The 23,753-nt window shown below is 35.6% G+C and overlaps 2 protein-coding genes across 2 annotated transcripts; both read right to left on the bottom strand.

Annotated features, from left to right (window-relative positions):
• Positions 1–311: 311 nt before the first annotated feature.
• On the bottom strand, positions 312–14,653 carry LOC134856967 (very long chain fatty acid elongase 5-like). The gene is made up of 4 exons (XM_063873277.1): positions 14,018–14,653; positions 5,015–5,225; positions 4,161–4,321; positions 312–1,369 (listed from the first exon to the last, which is right to left on the bottom strand). Exons 1-4 carry the CDS (start codon positions 14,346–14,348, stop codon positions 1,107–1,109), a joined length of 966 nt encoding a protein of 321 aa, XP_063729347.1. The 5' UTR covers positions 14,349–14,653; the 3' UTR covers positions 312–1,106.
• A 365-nt stretch (positions 14,654–15,018) lies between these two features.
• LOC134848342 (mitochondrial glycine transporter-like) lies at positions 15,019–23,323 on the bottom strand. Its single transcript, XM_063865749.1, has 2 exons — positions 23,103–23,323; positions 15,019–15,982 (listed from the first exon to the last, which is right to left on the bottom strand). Exons 1-2 carry the CDS (start codon positions 23,299–23,301, stop codon positions 15,351–15,353), a joined length of 831 nt encoding a protein of 276 aa, XP_063721819.1. The 5' UTR covers positions 23,302–23,323; the 3' UTR covers positions 15,019–15,350.
• Between the last annotated feature and the right edge of the window lie 430 nt (positions 23,324–23,753).

Below are 23,753 nucleotides of genomic sequence, written 5' to 3'. Positions count from 1 at the left end.
CAGAAAAACCTTAGTCTGTAACAAGTTTGACATTTTCTTCTTACCCACCATAGACCCACTGCTGAAACTAAAGCCTGCGACACCAAAATGAAACATAAGCGGAAAAAAACATAAGAGGAAAAAACACAAGCCAACTTAACATAAGCCAAAATCCCAAAATTCCGATCAACCAAAGCTTGAAAAACTCGAAAAGAACATCTAAAAAATTTTCTGTGACGACACACTACTACAAACTTAACTTTGATTATGAGAGCCTAATATAATATATTATAATAGCGCTTTTTAAAATCCACTTTAAGTGCAGTAATCCACAGATTATTTAGCTTCACATTAGACTTACGAGAATTTGGTAATTAGGTAGTTTGTTCGTCCGGAATCTAAAAACAAAACTGCACGACCTGAATAACATAAAAATAACTTCGTTAATGAGCACTGAAAAAACACTGTGAATCAGATCGTCATTTTTAGCGCCAGATTTTTACTGGGCCATATTCATGTGCACGACTCGCTTGTACACGTAACGGAACTCTTAAATTTAATTGTTTTCAACAGCTTCAAGTCAGAATAAATTAATTAACAATATTTAATATGAATATGAATTCAGGGATTACTGCTCACAGAAATAAGATGCTTTCATATTTTAAATCAAATACCTTGTTAATATCAACATTGTCAATATTCTAAATTGCGAGGTGTGAAAGGGCAAAAAATTAGCATCGAAAATGTATGCATCTTAGTCCAACATGTCATGGCTGAATTTATCGTGTATATATTTTACAGAGCTTTGCTCTTGTACCTGAGAGTTGTAGATGGAACAAAGGATAATATCCAATAGCTATGGCTTCTTTAGCTGAGCACAAACAAGTCAGTATCAGTTTTAAATTGAGTTATCAACCCAATAACAAGTTAAGTTAGTACAAATGAACATAAATAAACATCTCGCCACATGGAACAGATCGAGTTATTTAGTTTAACATTAATAGATAGCTACTGCTTAGTTTCAGTTTCACAGACACTTGGTTCCTATTGCAGAAAAGTAACTGCACCCAATCAAATCCAATGCCTCCTCTTTTTATTTCCTATTTCATCCTACTGAAGTTTATGAATCACTTGTCCTTCTTAGAGGTCGAATCCGTATTCGTGCCTGCCGATGTTGCGATGCCTGATGATGCTGCTGCTGCAGCAGCAGCTGCGGCGGCGGCTGCCTTTGCCTTCTTGGCGGCGTGGTATGTCTGCTTGTAGAAGGCTCTGAAGAGAGCGAACAGGGCGATTCCATAGAGGATGAAGGTGAACACGAAGAAGAAACTCAGTCCCATCGAGTAGCCTACCATGGCCTGTCTACAGAAGCAGTAGATGCTAATTATAACTCCTAAAACACAAAATTGAGCTGAAAAACTGATCTTTCCTACCAAATTATGCGCGTGGATGTAAAATTATTGAATACGCACGCAGACAGAAGTAGCGAATATAAAACAGTGTGAGGAGAATAGAATGAGCGTGTACGTAAGAAAAAGGAGAAACTTGAGAATAGGTGTGCTCTCGAAACTTCGATGGGCAAAACGCATTTGAAAGCCATCACTTAACATCTTGATCAAAAAAATGTTAGAAATAGACTTCTCGTATTGATTGATTCTCTTATGAAAACAGCTACTGGGTTAACTACTATCTATGGTCCATTGAAACTCGAGATATCTGTGCGTCAAAGCAAATATGAGACAAGCAAAACTTTGATTCCCCCTGTGTTAAATCACACTCGCATAGCTGGCCTGCGAACATTTCTGGACGTGGAAACTTTAAATGGATCAACATTTTTCAGTTCCATGGATTACTCAATTTGTCAAATTATCGCGATGCTTTAAGAAGCCCAACATAAATCCAATATCACAAAACCTATAATTAACGCTATCAAAAATAAAACAGGAAATTCAATATAAGACATTGATATCTCATGCTGAGTAAACATTATCGCAGTAGGTAGATGAGTTTTTGAGGAATCCCTGTCCAAGTCCAGTGGAAATTACTGGTTTCGTGCACTGCTGCTTATAAACAAGGATGATCACTTCATTGACTTTTATGACAATAGATCTCCGCTACTTCTGGGAGCACTTTGAAAAAACGTTTCCAAAAATTCTACCATAACGATGAGACTAACAACGTCACAAAGGTAATCAGTTCCTACAGACTCAATGCATTAACCATTTTATTGTTTGAATTGTAATGTAAGTTCATAATAATAACACAGAGGCAAAATTGCACTTCGCATACACAAGCAAAAATATGACCGATAACGCTACTGGGAAAAACTGAATGAGTAAAACTTTCAGTCTTCAAAATTTCGTAAGTGACGGACGCCAATTATGAAGCATTAGCAGTACCAGTCAATTTGATAAAAAAAATAGAGAACCTTGCCAACTAACATACCTCAATTTATACAGCAGTCTATGGAGCAGTAATAACATAGAAAAATTAAATGTAGAAAAAAATAAAAACGAAATTTTTTTTTAATTTGAGATTTTTTGTGAAAATCATCCCCCCACAAGCCATATTAAGTACAGAGGGATAAATTTCGCTACTAGTCAATTCAAGTATGGCAAATAAGCTTCCTTCAACTAATTTGGAACGATTTCTTTGGCGGATTAAATCTCCGCTTACTTGTTATTAGAGCGAAAAATATCGCGCGTTAATTGTCCCAAATTGGCATATATGGCAATTTTTAAACCCCAATAACTTTACAAAAAAGGATCACAGGTAAAATATCTTTCCAAATTTCAGCTCAGGGCAACACTACTTTTTGAACCCTGTCAAAAGGCTAGTTAAAAAGTCGAAATTTAACTGAAGAAAAAACCACCCCAAGCACAAATATTCCGCTACTTTCGTTACGAAAGTCGGAACAATAATAGTCAGTGTTTATATCCTTAGCATTGGCTGTACTTAATAGCTGGTTATTGATCAAAGTTATCACTTTCAAAATGAATACATTTTATCGCAATAAAATTTGCGTCGCAACAATATTTGCGACTTAAATTGGAAAAAAAAGATAGTTCATACTATAACACAAGCGTTGTTTGTGTAAAAATAGCCAACTGAAAATTGGAAAAGAGTAATGAACGGAAGGAAACAGAAAAAAAATTGCCTTTTTTTGAAAATTTCTAATTTCGAACTTCAAAATACATAAAAGTTTTTCATGCTCTTTGAATTAAATAAATATGATTGATGCATTATTGGTAAATTCAAACTAATTTGAAATAGTTGGATCAATTGGTAAATTTTTTTATTCCACTGGAAAATCTGAACCTTAAAATCCACTTTCGTAACTGAAAATCAATCATGCTTTTCATGAACATTTCACTTTTGCTGTTCGATAGTGCAGTTTCCCCACCTTTTAACAAAGAAAATGAACTGAACTTAAACAGAAATCAAAAGTCAAACCGCGAAAAATGAAAATGGTACGTGAAAAATAAAAAAAATCATCAAGACTTGTATATTTCTACCCTAAACCTTATGTTCCGAAGGCGCCTGCTTTATCTCGAGACCAAGTGAGAGATCTTGAGGCTCCACATTGAAGCTATTCTGAATGATACTGAGGTTCCACAATGACACCAGGTCAATTTTTATTAAATCATAAAAAATGTCCCACCGGGGATCGAACTACAAAACTTGAGCACCGAAGTCAAGTGCTTTACCTTTACACCAAGTGAAAAGGGCCTGAATGGTGTCGAGGTTCTACTAAAAAGCAGGATATACATATACATAGATACATGGTGTCAAGAAAGCAAGCTCCGGCCGCCATTCGAGCCCGAGGTTTGTAAGAAAACTTCACGAGAAAAATTCTAGATCCCGATTACAAGTCAATTGCTCTCGCAAGTAAGATATTATTTGTGATAGAAAGTCGTTCGGTTAACATCTCAAAACTTATGACATCTGCAGATTGTTGTACCTGATTGTAACCAATATAGATCTCCAAAAAAAAGATTATCAGTTTAATCGCTTAGAAAATTGACCTTCCTAAAGAACGAGAACTACATTTTTTGACAGTTCAAGTAACCAGTTCTTTGAGGCTGAAAAAAGTAGAAATTGGTCATTGGAGACAAACAGGAGCGAGACAAGTAGGAGTAGAGTAGATGACGAAATAAGAGTAAGAGTAGCTGGAGTTGACTAACCAGTAACGAACTGAATGAGTTGAATGGTCGTGATGTAGTTCTTCCACCACAGGAAGGGTACCAAGGAAGGGAAAGACGAGCACAGGTAGTAGAAGTACATGACTGTATGCACAGGTGCATTCAACTGTGCCGCAATCAAAAAGTAGCCGCAAGGGTGGTATCTGAACAACAAAGATTAACTTGTTATCAGTAAAACAAAGTCAACCGACAGTTGGAAAAGAGTCACGAACGCAATGAAAAAGAAAAAAAATACAGACTTGTTTTTGAAGAACCTCAACTTTCGAATTTCAATAAAAAAACTATGTGGCCTTTAAGCTCTTTGATTTTCTAGAAGGATTTATGATTGGGGCTTTTTTGATAACATTGACCCAACTTAAGAAAACTGGATCAACAGGTGAACTTTTTAAATAAAAATTAAATTCCTTTTTCGAAACTAGGAATCGTTCACGTTTTTTGCGCCATTTCCACGTTCGTATTTGAAGAATGCTATTTACGTAGTTTTCAGCAGATGAATTTCAATTGACCTCAAAAAGCGCATAAATACCTAAGTGCATCCATAAATGCATCAATATGTATGAAGGCACATCTGTAGTTATTAGAGACTTTTATGCACATTTTAAGACTTTTCCTGAAAAATCAGCAAGACCTATATAAGTGTCTTCGCTACGTTCATTATTCTTTCAAAAAAAGCATTAATATCTTAATCAACTCTTGATCAACAGTATGGAAGTCAAAGCTTGGAAGTAATTCAGGGTTGTTAAAAAAGAATTAGGCTCTTCGTTGTTCCGCTTGTCGTGATTGTCCGTCTTGGTGTGAGGTTGTTGTTTGTATGTGGTCTTGAGGAAGTGTGTTACCTGGTGGCGATCCAGGTGAGTGCAATCATGCTGGAATGGTGGAAGCAGTGGAGGAAGGAGAGCTGCCTCCACTTGGACCTCGCTATGATGAAGAAGGTGTCCATGTAGTCGAGCCACTTGCTCATGTAGAACAGCCAGCACGTGTACGTCTCCCACTCGTACGAGTCAGGATCCTGCTCAATTTGTACCTTCATCGGCTGACACACGATTCCTACAACGAAAGCAATCAATTCAGAAACACAGAGCCCCAGTTGTACTCTGTCAACAAAAACCAAAAACGTCAAAATATTTTCATAATGAAAAAACCTGCTAATAAAGGATTTGAACTGTGCATCAAGCAAAAACACACATCACAATTGTTATCAGCAAGAGAAATAAAAATCAACAACAGACACATTCTAACTGATCACCTTAAAAAGTGTCAATGAACGCAAGGAAACCAAAAAAAAACATTAATTTTTTTTCGGAAAAAAACGTCAACTTTTGAACTTCAAATACAAAAATTACATGAGTTTGAAGCTCTTTCAAATTCAGATAAACAATTTATGATTAACATAATTGGAAAGCGTACCATGCTTTATTTTAAGCAAATGAATTGAAGGTTATGAACGAGTAAAATTAAATAAGAAATTGGAAAAAAAATTCATTGGACTCAGTAGTTTTTGATATTTATCAACTCTCAATCGATTTGGCCCTGTCTCGGATTATTCAAAACCTGGGATTATATGACTAACCGTGAAACAAGCTTCTCTCGTTGGAAATCTGATAAGTTTTGATAAAACTATCCACGCCATCCCAACCTTTTGAACTCAAACAATTATACAGAGAAACATACAACATAAAAAAAACATGGGTCGAATAAAAAGTTATTCTGCTGGAAAACAAAAAAATTTTTGCGCCATTTCTGCTTTCATTATTGGAAAGCGTACCTTGCTTTCCTTTAAACAATTGAATTGAAAGTAAGAAAGCGAATGTCAAAATATCAAATTTGCCGTGAAGAAATACAAAAACAATCCTGAAAACTTCACTACACGACTTCTACGTGGTATAAGTGATTTCACTATGTTAGTTGACTTAAAATTGTTCCTGCTCCAGCGACAATTGTATAAGTGTTCGGCTACTCTTTAATATTATCAGGAAAAGAGACGAATAGGCTCGCCAATTTTAGAGTTTCAAGATACAAAAAATATGAGCGTTTGACTCTTTTGAAATAAACAACCTACAGAAAAATCAGTTTTTTACTGCTGTAACATCCAATTAAATGATCTAGGTAAAATTCAATTAAACTAAATCAGAAATCTTTATAAAAAATTAGGATGAAAATTTTTATTTGAAAGAACAATTCGGTTGACTGAAGTACTGAAAGGATGTATAATTTTGCTTAGATGTAGTTTTTCGAAATGTTGTGCGTTTTTTAGCTGACGAATACAGCTGAAGTGGAGTGTCCGAAAGCTTGCAAAACAGAGAAACAATCTGTATAAAATAAAACTTAACATTAACTTTTTTGAGTTTTCCATTTTACAAAGAAATCGGCACCTAATCAGACCAGAAAGCCTCTAACGCTTAACCAAAAATACCAACTATATTGAACGAAAGCAAGACAAAAACCAAAATAATCACAACGCTATAAAATTATTTAAACGGTTAACGCCACTGAATAATTATAATGCACATGCTTTCTCGTAAAAAAAAAGGCAAAAAATCAACAGAAAGAACAAAACGAATGATTGAATGAAACAAAAAATAATGTGGCATAAACAAGGACCAGGATTCATGAACGAGTGAAATTAAATGAGAAGAAATTGGAAAAAAAATAATTGGACTCAGTAGTTTTTGATATTTTATCAACTCTCAACCGATTTGGCCATGTCTCGGATTATTCAAAACTAGGGACCAAATGAATAACCGTGAAACAAGCTTTTTCAAGGAGAACCAGCAAGCCGAAGAAACAAACTTGAAACATTGCCTTCACTCGCTGGAAAACCAATAATTTTTGATACAATTATTCACGTCATCCCAACCGTTTGAACTCCAACATTTACACAGACAAAGAAACAACTCCAACATTGAAAAAACATAAGTCAAACTAAAATAATTCTGCATCAAAATAATTATTTTTTGCGCCATTTCTGTTTTCATACTTGGAGAGCGTACCTAGCTTTCCTTTAAGCAAATGAATTGAAAGTAAAAAATCGAAGATCAACGGCAAAACATCAAGATTTGCCGTGAAAAAAACAATCCTGAAAAAATCAACAGGACCTATATAATTGACTTCACTACGTTCAAAGACTGAAAATTGTCGTTGGTCAAGCGACAATTGTAAGTATTCAGCTACTCTTTAATATTATCAGGAAATGAGACGAAACCGCTAGCCAATTTTAAGAGATACAAGATACAAGAAATATGATCGTTTGACTCTTTTGAAACAAACACTCTACGAGCAAATCAGTTTTTGTATCGCTGTAACATCTATTAAAGTCATCTATTAAAAACTTCAATTCAAAATAATGAGAAATCTATAAAATTAGGATGAAACATTTTTATTTGAAAGAACAACTCCGTTGACAAGTACTAAAAGGATTTGAAATTTTGCCTGTTGGTAGTTTTTTTTTAAATTTGGTGCGTTTTTTAGTTGACGAATACAGCTGAAGTGGAGCGTCCGAAAGCTTGCGAAACAGAGAAACAATCTGTATAAAGTAAAACTTAACATCAACTTTTTTAAGTTTACGCATTTTACAATGAAATCGAAACCTTATCGGACCAGAAAGCCTCTAACGCTCAACCAAAAATACCAAGTATGTTGAACGAAAGCAAGACAAAAAGCAAATTATTCACAACGCTATAAAAATATTTGAACGATTAACACCACTGAATAATTATAATGCCCGTGCTTTCTCGTAAAAAAAGACAAAAAAATCAACAGAAAGTACAAAACGAATGATTGAATGAAACAAAAAAAAGAATATGGCATAAACAAGGACCAGGATTCATGAACGAATTAAAATTAAATGAGAAGAAATTGGAAAAAAAAATAATTAACAAGTAATTTTTGATATTTATCAACTCTCAACCGATTTGGCCCTGTCTCGGATTATTCAAAAATAGGGACCAAGTGAATAACCGTGAAACAAGCTTTTTCAAGGAGAACCAGCAAGCCGAACAAACAAACTTGAAACATTGCCTTCTCCCGTTGGAAACCTGATAAGTTTTGATAAAACTATCCAGGCCATCCCAACCGTTTGAACTCAAACAATTATACAGACAAACATACAACACGAACATAAAAAACGTGAGTCGAATAAAAATTTATTCTGCTGGAAAACAAATATTTTTTGCGCCATTTCTGCTTTCATTATTGGAAAGCGTACCTTGCTTTCCTTTAAACAATTGAATTGAAAGTAAGAAAGCAAATGTCAAAATATCAGATTTGCCGTGAAATACAAAAACAATCCTGAAAACTTCACTACACGACTTCTACGTGGTATAAGTGATTTCACTATGTTAGTTGACTTAAAATTGTTCCTGCTCCAGCGACAATTGTATAAGTGTTCGGCTACTCTTTAACATTATCAGGAAAAGAGACGAAAAGGCTCGCCAATTTTGGAGTTTCAAGATACAAAAAATATGAGCGTTTGACTCTTTTGAAATAAACAACCTACATAAAAATCTGTTTTTTTTACTGCTGTAACATCCAATAAAATTATCTTGAAAAAATTCAACTCAATTAAATGAGAAATCTTTATAAAAAATTAGGATGCAACTTTTTATTTGAAAGAACAATTCGGTTGACTGAAGTACTGAAAGGATGTGTAATTTTGCCTGGATGTAGTTTTTCGAAATTTTGTGCGTTTTTTAGCTGACGAATACAGCTGAAGTGGAGTGTCCGAAAGCTTGCAAAACAGAGAAACAATCTTTATGAAGTAAAACTTAACATTAACTTTTTTAAGTTTTTCCATTTTACAATGAAATCGAAACTTTATCAGACCAGAAAGCCTCTAAAGCTCAACCAAAAATACCAAGTATATTGAATAAAAGCTAGACAAAACCCAAATTAATCACAACGCTATAAAAAAATCAAATTATTCACAACGGTATATTCAATAAAAGCAAGAAACCATATTATTCACAACGCTATAACTAGTGACCATATGACTAACCGTGAAACAATCTATTTCGAGAACCAGCAAGCCGAACAAACAAACTTGAAATATTGTCTTCTCTCGTTGGAAATCCGATATGTTTTGATAAAACAATCCACATCGCCATCCCAACTGTTTGAACTCAGAGGTTTACACAGACAAACACACAAGATCAACATTGAAAAAACATTCGTCGAAAAAAAATTAGATGTAAAAAAAACTAAGTGAACCAAAACTTTCGTATGTCTAGCTAAAAATCAACTAGAAGCCCAGCTGAAGCTGAGGTATGTGTTAGTAATTGAATGAATTTGCTGTAAAAATGCTGCACGAAAAAAGTGAATTCAAAAATTGGACTTTGCCAAAAACCTTTGTTCCTCTACTAAAAATAAGAGTTAAAAATTTTGAGACAATAAATTTTTCCAAAGAGATAACATTTTTCTGCAGGAAACATTGTCGCAACCGCCGGTTCTTTCAATTGAAATTTTAATCTTAGATTTGATTGTTTAAATTTTGAGAAAAAACAAAAAGTTTTTAAAAAACGGTCAAAATCATTTTCAAAATTCATGAATTTTTCCTGCAGGGAAAAGGTTGTGGCCGCTTAAGCAGAGAAGATTCCTAAAACCGGTTTTGTCGTTCGGAAACTTAACCTGACAATTGGCACAGTAATTGTCGAAAAAGTTTATTGTGAAAAAAACTGGGCGTAGCAAATTATAAAAGCAAGCTTTTAACAACGTGTTGTGCCGATTAAACCTATGATATCGGACTTGGCAAGATAGTTAGCGAAAAAACCCAAAAAACTGTCCTTTAATACAAAAAATGACATTTCCGAGAATCATAGCTTTTTGTTTGAAAAAAGGGCGTAGCTGCTTATTAGGAAGGGATTCACTCAACCTGGAATTTCGATTTAGCGCAAAATCTCAGATTGAGGGCCATAACTTCTGGTGTCATTAAAGTTTGAGAGTGGACGCTAAAGCAAATGAGCTTCCCACAGCCCATTCTTTGAATTGAACTCAAAATCTCAAATATAGCAGGGTAGTTTGCGAGAAAATTCAAAATGTTAATGCAAAAAAAAACTTGCGCGTAGCCGCTCATGCCGGCAGTTTATTGAAACCGTTCTATACATGGAAACTAAAAACTCAAATTTGAAAGGGGATGGTTTCCGAAAAACGAGAAAAAATATCAAAAATATGGGTCAAATATACTCCCACAGAGACTTTTTCGACGGCTGTAGACTGAGTGTTCACGTAAAAAAAAGACTCTATAGGAGTATACAGGCACCCAGAAGAGAAGACGATCTTTCAATTGATACCCCATTTTGAAAATGAGTAGGAGTTTTAGAGAAAAAGCAACATTGTTCCAAAGAATTTGAAAAATTTTTCCATAAATGAAAAAGAAATTTCAAAAAACCGATGGGTAAACATACAACCAACATGAAAAGTGCGGAGGGGAATGTTCAAGTTGTGTGTCCCTTGAAACGACCTAAATTTAGGTCATTAAGCCAATAAAAAATGGGCCGAAATAATTTGGGCCGATGAATTTTTTTTAACCGAAACAGAAAAACCGAAGATGGAAATACGAAGACAAGGTAAGTAAAATAACAAACTAAATGAGTAAATTAAACACAAAAAGCAACAAAAGTGATTTCTTTTTATTCACGAAAAATTCGCGTAAATAAAAAAAACGATTTCAAGAGGTGACAACTGAGCCGACAACAGATAAGCAGACAAATAATTGGCCGACAATTTTATTTGAAGAGATTGTTTTCTGTTTTAAAAAAACGGGTCCTGGTCAGCTTTTTAAACCATGAACTTTGCTGTCCCAGGCATATTCGTTACCTCCAGGGTAAGTATGCCGGGAACGCATAGAAGTTTGAATTCATCATGAACCAAGATATATGCGATTCTGTAAAACAAGTTGTCAACCGAAAAAACTCTATATTCCAGTTTGATAACGCTGGCTAATCGCAAGCGTAATTAGCCTTCACAATACTCTAGAAACTCAACTTTATTCCACAATAGTCAACTAATGATAGAAAATTAACGTAACTTTTTTCAACAATATTTAGACTCCTTCAACATGCAAAATTGATTGGAGTCTGAAAACGAAGCAATAAGGAATTTCAAAAAATTACGCGCAAAACAAACCAAAAATTTGAGAGCACTGTACCACTGGCTTTTACGCAACAATTTAATCTGAAACAGGAGCAACAACAAATTTTTCCCAGGTTTTTCGGGAAATTGTAAAATCTTATCTAATATGGTCATACCTCCATAACGAATGAGTTTCAGATCTTCGTTTTTATTCTTCAAAAGTCAGAACTTAACAAAGACCAATAGCACACAACTTCATGTTTCATAATTAAAAGCAAGACTTCTACACAGAGGTGAAGCTGCTCTTCGCAAACACTAGCCAGAACACGGCCAAAAAGCAAGAGCAATAACAAAAAGTAAAAATCAACCTCGGATTAGTGAAAATTCGGCGACGTATCGGACTCGAAACTACGACCTAGAAATTTGAGTCTCACACACTAACCACTCAGCCACAGACGATTAGTCCATCACCGACACAAGCCACAAATAAAGCCGAGAACAGATGCTATGAAATGTTCAATGCTACAGATCGTGATTATAGCAAAAAGTCACACACAAGTGAACATTTTTAACGAACACTTTTATTTGCGGGTTAAGTAATAATAATATACTAGCTGCTGGCTAGCGTAAAAAGGAAGAGCTGCTTCCTAAACCTACTCAAAAAATTCTAAGACATCAATTTTGAAAAAAAAACGCTCTATCGCAACAAATTAAACACAGCTGCGAAGCGGAGCCTATGCACTACTAGCCTTACAATTGGGGAAAAATCCAGAAAAAAATGTGAAAGTAGCATCAGAAAAATTTTTACCAAGCGGTAAACAAAGCCGAAAGTACATGAGCAGAAACCATTCCAGCCGAAAAAAAAATAAAAGAGATATAAAAACTAGTTAACATCTTCGAGTCCCTCTCCCCATCAAAATACCCACACACGAAAAAGTTCATCGGTCGACGCAATATAATGCCACTAAGCCTATAAGATATAGACCGAAATCAATTGGGCAAAAAAGCTTATCGAAGATTGGAAAAGAGTAATGAACGAAAGTTAAAAAAAAACACTGACTTTAATTTTAAAAATCTTTCGAAATTCAAAAAAAATTGCTGCATTTTAACCTCTTTAAATTTCTAGAACGATTTATGATTGGCGCTTTTTGATAACATTAACCCAACTTGAGAAAACTGAGTCAACAGGTAAAGTTTTTATTCCGCTGGCAATCTGAAAATAAAATTACACTTTCGAAACTAGAAATCGTTCACGTTTTTTCGCGCCATTTCCAAGTTCGCATTTTATGTAACTTTGCACATTGCATTTTATGTAACTTTCAGCTGATTAATTTCAAGTGAACTCAAAAAAGGCATATATACCTAAGTGCATCCATAAATGCATCAATATGTATAAATGCCCATCTGTGGTTATTAGAGACTTTTAGGCACATTTTAAGACTTTTTCCTGAAAAAAAACAAATCAGCAAGACCTATATAAGAGTCTTCACTGCGTTCATTACTCTTAAAAATAATCACCGATAAGGCTAGTAAAATTACAATCAATATCAGTAAATCAAAACACTTAGAGCAATTACACAATAAATTGCGTACAACAGATAACAAGACTGCTCGTATCAGTGCGAGGCCCTGAATGTTACGACTACCTCTTAAGGTCTATGGAACAGTAACAACAGTAAAAATTAAATGTTAAAAATCAAATAGTTTTTTTTCTGCAAAAATCATCACCCCACACGCCATATAAAGTACAAAGTGATACATTTCGCTCCTAGTAACAAATCAATTATGGCAAATAAGCTTCCTTCAACCAATTTGGAACGATTTCTAAGACGGATTAAATCTCCACTTACGCGTTAATAGCGCGAAATATTTCGCACGTTAATTGTACCAAATTGGCCAAAAGGCAATCTTTAAACCCACATAACTTTACGAAAAATGATCACAAGTGAAATATCTTTTCAAATTTAAGATCATGACAACAGTACCTTTTGAATGATATGATATAATTCCATCAAAACTAGTTAAAACGTCGAAAGTTGCCCCAAGAAAAAAACCACTCCGAGCACGAATATTCCGTTACTTTCATTACGAAAGTCGGAACAAAAACCTAAAAATCGTATTAACCATGTCGATATACGACACTGCTTTCAACCGCAAAACTTTCTCAGAAAACAAGAATCAATAAAATGTAACTGAATTTTTGATTCGATAGTCTTTTTGAAACAAATTTGGAACAACGTTGGAAAAGGTTGAGTATGGGGGAACAGTGATAAACGCAATCTCGATCCAAAAAAGCCAAAAAAAAGTGCCCTGACCCCGAGGAGCAGAAACAATATAATATTTTTGCTTTCAAACGACACAATATGAAGCAAAAAAAAACAATGTAACAAAAACCGAAACCATTTAAACCGAATTAAACTTTAAGCAAAAAAAAGCTTACAGCACAAGAAAAGTTCACGCTGTGGAAAATAATCAGACAAAAATTAAGCGTACAGAAAAGGATAGTCAGTCACTTAAATTTTCCAAAAAAAAACAACTCCAATTTGCAAAAAGCACATCTTCTGTCTGGCCTCGACGTCCGACCTACGACGTCCCAAGCATGAGCGACATTTCTGCACCAAACGCTCACTATGAGGCACAAGAAGTGGATTTGTTTATGAAGTAAACTGACGAAAGTTGTATTTTGCTGGGTTGCTCAGGGGCAAATCTAACACCTGGTTGCAATACCCTTGCTAATCGCACGGGTGATAATAACGTCCTACCATCCTTCTTACCAGATTTGAGAAGTTTCTTGAAATAAGTTCCAGTAGCTAAGTATGAGATGTAGAATGACAGGACCACTTGGCTTGCATTATAGACTCTCAAAGCCATTCTTCCGTCAGTGATGAGGGGCTTCTTGTCTGCCCTCATCCTCGACAATCCCCACCACAGCAAGATAGCATAGATCACTTCAGCCGCTATGATTGAATCAACCCCTATCATCGGGTACTTCTCACTTAGAGGGAAAGTGTTGCTGTAGAAGAGTTCCTTTTCCCACGAGACATACTCGAGAAACGACCCGAAGGTCTTCTCCACTGCGGAAGCGTTGGAGCTGGATGGACTCATTTCACGCTTATTTCATTTAAGTGAACCTTGGTGGCAGTTTAATGTGATTTACAGTCAGATGAGATAAGATTAGCTCAGGGTCACCCAAGGTCGACTCACTTCAAACACAATAAATTCAAGACCGCTATTGCAAATGAAATTCGTTAAGTAGTTTGCGCCAACTAGCGTTTGTCTCTATTGATATGAGACCAGAATTGGGTTTCTGTGATTATACAACTCAAAATCAAGCAGGTCAGAATGCAATTCAATTCAAGCGAGTATGCGTCGTCCCTGACCAGCAGTTAAACGCAAACAAGGACAAGCAAATCTGAAATTAAACACATCGGTCAAATCAAAATCACAGAATATTCCACTGAAACTAAAAGCACATGTATGGTGCCATACAATTGATGATCTAAGCCAACGTGATCTCATGGGGCGATTATTGCTCGTATCCTTTTCCTTTCATTAATTTCATTTCATAAACTTTGATTGCCAAAGGCGTCAGTCATTATTGCCCAATCTAATTTCGACGTATGTTTTTAAATAAAGACCAAATAGATCACGGATGACTACAAGCCTTGGGTTCGATAACATACCACAACTTGTAAACTTGTCCCGGAGGTCAAAAGAAACAAAGGTACACAAAATTGATTATCAAAGTCAAGGCTAAAATTAGACTCGTATACGAAATTATAACTACGTTCAAAATAGCTCATAAAAACAATTTCAATTTCAACTCAGGTCGAGATAGTTCAATTAGAAGACTGATTCTAATATCGATTTCTTGTTAAAATGAAGTTATAATAAACAAACAGGGACATAAGGACCCGAGGGTAACATGTAAGTAATCTCAAGTAGTTATTGCTCCGGTCAACAAAGCGGCGGTAGAAACCTTTATTTTTATACATAAAATTCTAGTAACTATCGGAATCAAAAACATTTTTATTTCCAATTATGTCATCGAACTACTTCCGATTTCAATTTCAGTCTTCTAATTACCCCAATCCTTTTAACAGATAATCAAAAAACAGTGACTATAAATTCCAACACAACCCAATTTATGATTGAGAGCAGCACTTTTCTACCCGTTCTCGGTACAAAGCCCAGATAGAACCCGTAGAATCTTCTTTTCCTCCACAAACTACTGCACGTCGCTTTAATATTCGGATACCTATCAGGTTTATTCTGCATATTTGTTTTCACAACATCAGACGGATGAGTGACAAGGCAACTGAGAAACGAGGCCACAAAAGCTGCGATTGAGGAGTCAGCTAAAACATTATCGCCTGGCATTCTTGATTTGAATTCCCAGTAGAACATAATGTTCAGACCAGCATGCGGCAGGTCTCGCGCAATAGTCGGCAAGAGTCCACTGAATAACTTAACAACACCTTCTTGATGATAAATTGCCATCAAGGTCCGCATAATTCCAAAATTTGTAGTGCCACTTTCCACTCTCGTTTTTACTACGTTGAGTGGACAAAAAATGACACAATTAACTGACCGGACTAATCCACCTACGAGAAAAGAGCCCAGAGGCGATGGCTTGTCGTTTCCGTAGACGGAAGACTGAATGAAGTAAAGCGAAGGGTAAAATACGGACATGCCTCCCATGTTCCGGTAGAGTGAAACTGTGGTTCCGCGCCAAAATCCTTAAAATATTTATACTATAATTTTCAAAACAGGAAGCAGATTTGTCACTTTTATCGCCCTATAATTCCATATTTGTAACTATTTTACCCAGGGGCGGATCTAGGATTTTCTCAAGGGGGGAGGGTGCGGATTTCCAAAAAATTGTCGAAAATTTTGGCGACCTTTTTTTTTAGGTCGAACAAATTGATTTTACAAACTCTCCTAGAGCAATAAAACGACGCTGTTTTGACCAAAATTTCTGCGCCTCAGGTAAAGTTTTGAAAAAACAGGTCAAAAAAGCCGTTCTTGGGCACTGGAAAATTTTGACAAAAAAAAACACTTTTTTTTTGGGGGGCGGGCTCTGCCCCTCAAAGTTAGTATATATTGGCGCCAAAGGCGCCTTTAGAAAAAAAACTCAGGACCGGTCAGCCAAAAATGGATTTCTTAAGAAGTACCAAAAGGGGGACCTTTTGGGTCGGCAGGGAGTCGAATCCCTGAGGGGGGGGGGGGGGGACGTCTGCCCCCGCCCCCCCTAAATCCGCCCCTGATTTTACCATTTGAAACCTTTTCGTCCAACCGAACTTTAAACTTTTCTGAAGGTATCAATGAACACTAGTTTTGATGGGAAGCCTACAATTTTGGACTTTTTTAAAACAAAACGCCTCGAAAAATCTGAATCCGCTCTTGTTTAAATTGCAAGTAGCAACCCCAAAATCTGATAAAACTGCTAAATGGAAATTAAAAAAAAATTTAAACACAGGGGAAGCTGAGCTTCGCACCACTTGCGATACACATCAAGAAAGCCGCAAAGTCGGAAAAAATCAGTATAACTAGATCGATCAAAACAAATAAGGCTAGTTTTGAAATATAAAGATGCACAGACAATAGAATGGGAAATTAGTATTGAAATAATACTTATCAAGCGGTTAAAAAGCCGAAAATATCTCAGCAGAGATCCTTTAAGCCGAAAACAAATCAATAAAACTTTAGACTTATAAAAGTCCCCCTTGCCCTCAAAACACAGACACGCACATTCCGACATAAAGCTGATAAAACTAAGGCCGAACCCTATCAAGCCAAAACAATGGACAAAAAGCTGAAAAAAATTGTTGGCAAGACAAACTTGAACTATAGTTTCTATTGAAAAATTAGCGCTTTGTGCGATCCAGATGTAGACAACAAAACCATGTTTCCCTTAAAATGACTCAAAACTAGGTCACTAAGCCGAATAAACATGAGCCAAACTCATTTAGGGCAGAAAAAAGGTTTAAAGCAAAAAACAACAACAAAAAATAGAATATACGAAGTCATGGCTAGTAAATTTAAAAAGAGCAGAAACAACTCAGAAAATTAAGCAGCTACAACATTCATTGTGAACATCAAGAAAATTTGAGCTATGGCAAATAAGCCGATAAAACAAGCAGACAAATTAACAGCAAAAACTTTTTTAAAACGGAATATATCCAGCAAACGACCTTTGCAAACGTAGGTGTATTCGTTGCCTGCAGTTTAAGTGAGCCGAGAACGCTAAGAAGATGAACATTATGACTGAACTTAAAATTACCATTTACCTACCATTTCTAATTTTGAACATTCTATGAACAAAATATTCATGAAAAAAATGTAACCAGTTGCAATACCCTTGCTTATCGCAAGGGTAATAACAAAAACAGTGTTCGTGTACAATTAAGAAAAAGTGAAATATTTGGTGTATTTGCTGACTGCAAGCTTTCATTTTGCAAGAAAATGTTAAAGGTAAATCGGTTAAGTATTGCGAAAAGATCTCTCACATCAGAAGATTTGACCTAATCAAGGTTTCAATTAAAAACGACCTCTACAATGTTACCAAATTATTCAATGTGATTGACTGTTCCAAGCATGCCATGAAGTGACGGTAATGCTTTATGGCGTAGAATAGTTTTTCTCCCATTTTGAACTACATCAAGCAGTCTGTACGAAGCTTAAACACTGTTGTAGCGTATTGAAGACATATTTGTCCTAATTTTGAATCGAAAAAAAATCAAAACCTTAGTTTAATAGTTCGTGAGATGTACACAGTTCTTCACAGTTTACTTAACATAAATAAAAACAAATAGTGCACATAAGCATATAAAGTTTTTCGGAAAAAAACATCTGTAATACGAGAAAGTCAAAATAATGTTTTGAAAGCAAGCTACAAACTAAAATTAGAATGCTAATCAAACTGCAACAAAACGAGTAAACTAGTCCAAACTCGCAGAGAAAAAAAAATTTCTTCTGAAATTCAATGAAACGTAACAAGGATCAAATTTCGAAATTGAAAAAAATATATATGTAAACAGTACCAAATTCAGAGCTCGCAGGGAATGCATATTCTCTTTCTAAGCAAGAATAAGCTATAATTAAACTTCTATTGGATTTTCAGATTGGTCTAGAGAACTTCTAGAGAGTGCACTATTTGGATATATTGTGGAACTTTGTTCCAAACAGCAGCAGAAAAAATTTACGGATACAGATTGTTCTTCCACTTATTCAGTGTAGCCATTCACTGTTTCTTCGAAAAACGCAACAGGAGCAACATGCTATTTAAAGTTTTTAAAATTGTTTTTAAATGTGAAAGAAGCGCAGAACAATTCATATAGAACAAAACAATAGTTCATGAGATGTACACAAAAAGCTTTTTCAAAGTTCTCTCACGGTAAGTAACAAAATTAATGTGTCAGCCAACAAAATCTTTTTTAAAATGAAACAAAATATCTGTAATACGAAAAAATCAATTTTGTTTTGAAAAACTATGCTATAAAACAAAACCAGAAAGCTAATCAGTTTGCAACAGAAGGAGTAAAAAATCTATACTCAAAAAAAAAACTTTTTCTACTGAGAATTATCAAAATCTAATCAAAGGAGAAGTCAAGCGCAAACGCTTTCTAAGAATAAAATAAAATTACATTTTTAAACAAAGTGCTGCAAATAGTACTAAGGGTTAAAGCTATTTACAAAAAAGGTCTATATTTTGCGCTTGAAAATTTCTATACACTGCACGCATCGAATATCTTCCGGAATTTTTTACCATAGTTCGGCAAAATTTAAGAAAACGTAACTGAACAAAAGGGTCAAGGAAACACCGTTGTATTTTAAAAAACAAACTATCCAAAAACTAATCCAACGAATTGAGACAGTAGTTTTGACGCTCGCTGATAAAACGCAATTTTTGGTCAAATTTTTCAAGCAGTGCTCAAAAACCTCAAAGAATTTTTCAACCAAATAGGTTTTTTAAATTATTTTCAGAAGGCTCTGAAATTAAATTGTTCGACCGAAAACAAGGTCGACGCACCTTTCAAAGTTTTTCAAAAACAGTCCCCTAGAAAAATTTCTGCACACGCCACTGGATGTAGAATAGTTTTTCGCCCATTTTTAAATTCAAGAAGAAACTGTACGGAGTTTGCACGCTGTTGTATCGTATCGAAGACATTTATGTCCTATTTTCGAGAGGAATTTGAAAATCACTGTTGCAAAAATTAGTCAACAGCATTTTGCTTAAGACTATTTTACACGGAAAGTAGACTGAAAAAAGAACTACTGTCTAATTTACGAAAATATTAATTTATTTCAATTATGGCACTCAGTGCGATTTGCACATTAAAAACTATTCCTGTTTCTTTAGAGTTCTACGTTAACTTCAATTAGAACGAAGCTCATGACAATTCTTGTCGGCCAAAACTTTAAGAAATCTTGTGATGTACACGCATAATTTTTTCGAAGTTTTCTATTATAAATAAGTACAATTAATGCACCTGAGCATATGCAGTTTTCCAGAATGAAAGAAAACATCTGTAATAACATATGGTCAATAATTTTTGTTTAAAACATGTTATAAAACAAAAACAGAAAGTTTATCAAATCTCTAAGCTGTACTGAACAATGCATCACCTATTTGGACCCCCACACTGAGCTACACTAACTGGGAAGGTCTGCAAGTTAAGCAAAACGAGGCACTAAGAACAATCACTGGCTGCGTAAAAATGAGCGAAATCACGCATTTACACGACAAACAAAAACACTTCCCGTCAGACAACATAAAAAAATGCTCTAAAAACAGTTTTGCTTGGATGTTGACAAGAGCACAGATCAGCTCACCATACTGTAAACTAAAAAGTTATCTCAAAAGATAAATCTACATTATCTATCTTTTCAACTTGGACAGATGGGTTCAAACTAGAAACAAGAGTCAAGGTCGACGGCCTTTGGAAACTCAAACTAATTTAACTTTAACGAACAGTAATAAGGTCTGAAAAACTTCAAAAAAAACCTTCTGAAAAAATTTACCAGCACTACTTGGAGTTGCTCCAAAGAAACACTCAATATTACTTACAAGTCAATTGGGAGGAGTGTACTGAACAAAACAACACCAATTTGGACCCCACACTGAGCTACACTAACTGGGAACGTCTAAGTTAAGCAAAACAATATACTAAGAATAATCACTGGCTGCGTAAAAATAAGCAACATCACGCATTTACACGACGAAAGAAAAATACTTCCAGTCAGAAAACATTATGAAACGCTCTCCAAACAATTCTGCTTGGATGTTAGTGAGAGCACAGAACAGATAACCATACCGTAAACTATAAAGTAATCTCAAAAGATGAATCTACAACTATCTTTTCAATTGGACAAATGAGTTCAACCTAGAAACAAAAGTCAAGGACTGAACAATGCATCACCCATTTTGACCCCCCACACTGAGCAAAACTAACTAGAACGTCTGCAACTTAACCCAAACAATATACTAAGAAAAACCATGGCTGCGTTAAAATGAGCGACATCACGCATTTACACGATGAAACAAAAATACTTCCCGTCAAAAAACAATGAAACGCTTTCCAAACAATTTTGCTTGGATGTTAGCAAGAGCACAGAACAGAACCATACTGTAACTATAAAGTAATCTCAAAAGATGAATCTACATTATCTATCTTTTCCATTGGACAAATGAGTTCAACCTAGAAACAAAATGAAGGTCGACAGCCTTTGGAACTCAAAATTTCTAGGCGTTACACTCGACAACCAATTTAACAAACGAAAACTGTACTAAAGTCTGAAAAAAATCAAAAAAGAAATAACCTTCTGAAAAAACTTGCCGGCACTACTTGTGGTTGCTCGAAAGAAACACTCCTTATTACTTACAAAGCAACTGGGAGGAGTGTACTGAACAATGCATCACCCATTGATCACTTACAAGGCAACTGGTAGAAGTGTACTGAACAATGCATCACCCATTTTAACCCCCACACTGAGCTACACTAACTGATTTGTCTGCAACTTTAGCACAACAATATACTAAAAAAAACCATGGCTGCGTTAAAATGAGCGACAGCACGCATTTACACGATGAAACAAAAATACTTCCCGTCAGAAAATATAATGAAACGCTTTCCAAACAATTTTGCTTGGATCTTAGCAAGAGCACAGAACAGATAACCATACTGTAAACTATAAAGTAATCTCAAAAGATGAATCTACATTATCTATCTTTTCCATTGGACAAATGAGTTCAACCTAGAAACAAAAATGAAGGTCGACATCCTTTGGAAACTCAAAATTTCTAGGCGTTACATTCGACAACCAATTTAACATAAGAGAACACTGTACTAAAGTCTGAGAAAATTCAAAAAAGAAATAACCCTCTGAAAAAACTTGCCGGCACTTCTTGTGGTTGCTCGAAAGAAACACTCCTTGTTACTTACAAAGCAACTGGGAGGAGTGTACTGAACAATGCATTACCCATTGATCACTTACAAGGCATCAATTACAAGGCAACTGGTAGAAGTGTACTGAACAGTGCATCACCCATTTTGACCCCCACACTGAGCTACACTAACTGGAACTTCTGCAACCATATACTTAGAAAAACCATGGCTGCGTTAAAATGAGCGATATCACGCATTTACACGATGAAACAAAATACTTTCCGTCAGAAAACAAAGAAACGCTCTCTAAACAGTTTTTGCTTGGATGTTAACAACAGCACACATCAGATCACCATACTCTAAACTATAAAGTGTACAACCGGAAAATCAGTTCCACCCTCTAACACTGGGTTACGAACAACCAGGAGAGTATCTTCAAGCTGGAGGAATATGTTTGCGGGATCAAAAATCTCCATACCAATGAACTACAAAGTTTCCTTAATGAGAAATCAAATCTCCATATCCAAATATATAGGACTACACACCACTGGCCATCTGTTTAATTGCCGGGTACACCCGACCGCACTTACCATCGACAGCCAATGGGAGAACTCCGAAGAAGCTGCAAAATATCTGCAGCTTATCACATAACCCCACGTAACGGGAGTTTTTCTCGGTTCTCTCCCACACACTAAAATCTGCCCGCTTGAACCGGGCATGGATTATCACTCGGTTCTCCGCACGTTGAAAAACTTGCCCCCTAGAACGGGCATCATTAAGACAACCAGGATTATCACTCGGTTCTCCGCACGTTGAAAAACTTGCTCCCTAGAACGGGCATCAATAACGACAACCAAACCTCCCCCTTGAGTGTCTCACACAGAGGAGACGTCGACACCAGCACAAAGACGCCATCACAGGAAAAGTTGGTTCCCCTTCTACGTCGGTTTTGACGCTAGAGACCCTGAAGGAACTGCAGTGATAGATTATACTAGACTACCAATACTAAAATCCCTAACTCCTCTTTTTCTCCATCTCTCAAAAAAAATCGATCTCTCCAATTCAATAGGAAGTTCGGAACCAAAATCAGTAAATCCACAATAACCATTTAAAAATCCCCCTCCCATTTCTTGAAGGGGGATTGTTAAGTAGAATCGATGAGTCATCAGTTCAGATTCTGAACACCAACATATTCCTGCCGAAAACAAAATTAAGCAAACATAGCAATAACACATCATTAATATCAGAGACACTTAAGTATGAAACTAAAAGAACAATTAACTCAAATAAACGAATATTCCGGGAAAAAGCGCTCCGGGAATTTTAGTAAATATAAGGCAATTTGAAAAAATTTCAGGTTGCATATCGTTCCGCAGATGAAGTGATGTTTAGATTAAATTTTTGCTTTTGCCAAAATTTCCCATAGCACCCATTAATTCAGGGATGCTCTTTCAAAATATAGAGTCAATACCTGGCAATCCAAACTTGCATACAATATGCTGACTGACATTCCACAGTTTCAATGATTTGTTAACCTGGAGCTGCGTTTTTGAAACTTCGAGTGGCTGTAATAAAAGAGTGCTCAAACAACCGCTGATGAGGCCAGATGAAAAAGTTTTGGTCAGATTAGACTGCCTTATTGTAGATAATTCTAAGTCAGCTTTCTTCATGCATGGCAAATATAACTCATTTTTCTGAAAACAATTGTATTTGTATTTATTTACATAAGTTTTGATTGCATAGGCTTTTTACTCGCTGCTTGAGCTCTCTAACATGCCATAAATTAAAGACCTTTTTGCACAATATTTACTTCGAACTTAATGAAAAATGACTTTCATCAACAGCAAATTCTCTAAGCTACTCTCTTTGCAAGTACCAATATTAAGTTTTAAGCAGGTATCAGTATAGACGGGGTCTAAAATTGTCAGTTTTCACACGAGAATGAAAATAAGTTATCACGTCATTAAAAAACATGAGAAAGTGAAAACATTATATCCTAATAGTGAGTTCGCGAAATTATTAAACCTAAAGGCTTTACACATTAACTTTTAAAAATATGGGTGCCGGACATCAGGCCGACGGGACTTCGAGCCGAATAGTAAAATTAGGGACTTCAAGCCGA

Source organism: Symsagittifera roscoffensis, chromosome 1 (genome assembly GCF_963678635.1).
Source record: "Symsagittifera roscoffensis chromosome 1, txSymRosc1.1, whole genome shotgun sequence".
NCBI classification, from domain to species: Eukaryota; Metazoa; Xenacoelomorpha; order Acoela; family Convolutidae; genus Symsagittifera; species Symsagittifera roscoffensis.
This window is presented reverse-complemented; position numbering and strand designations above follow the sequence as displayed.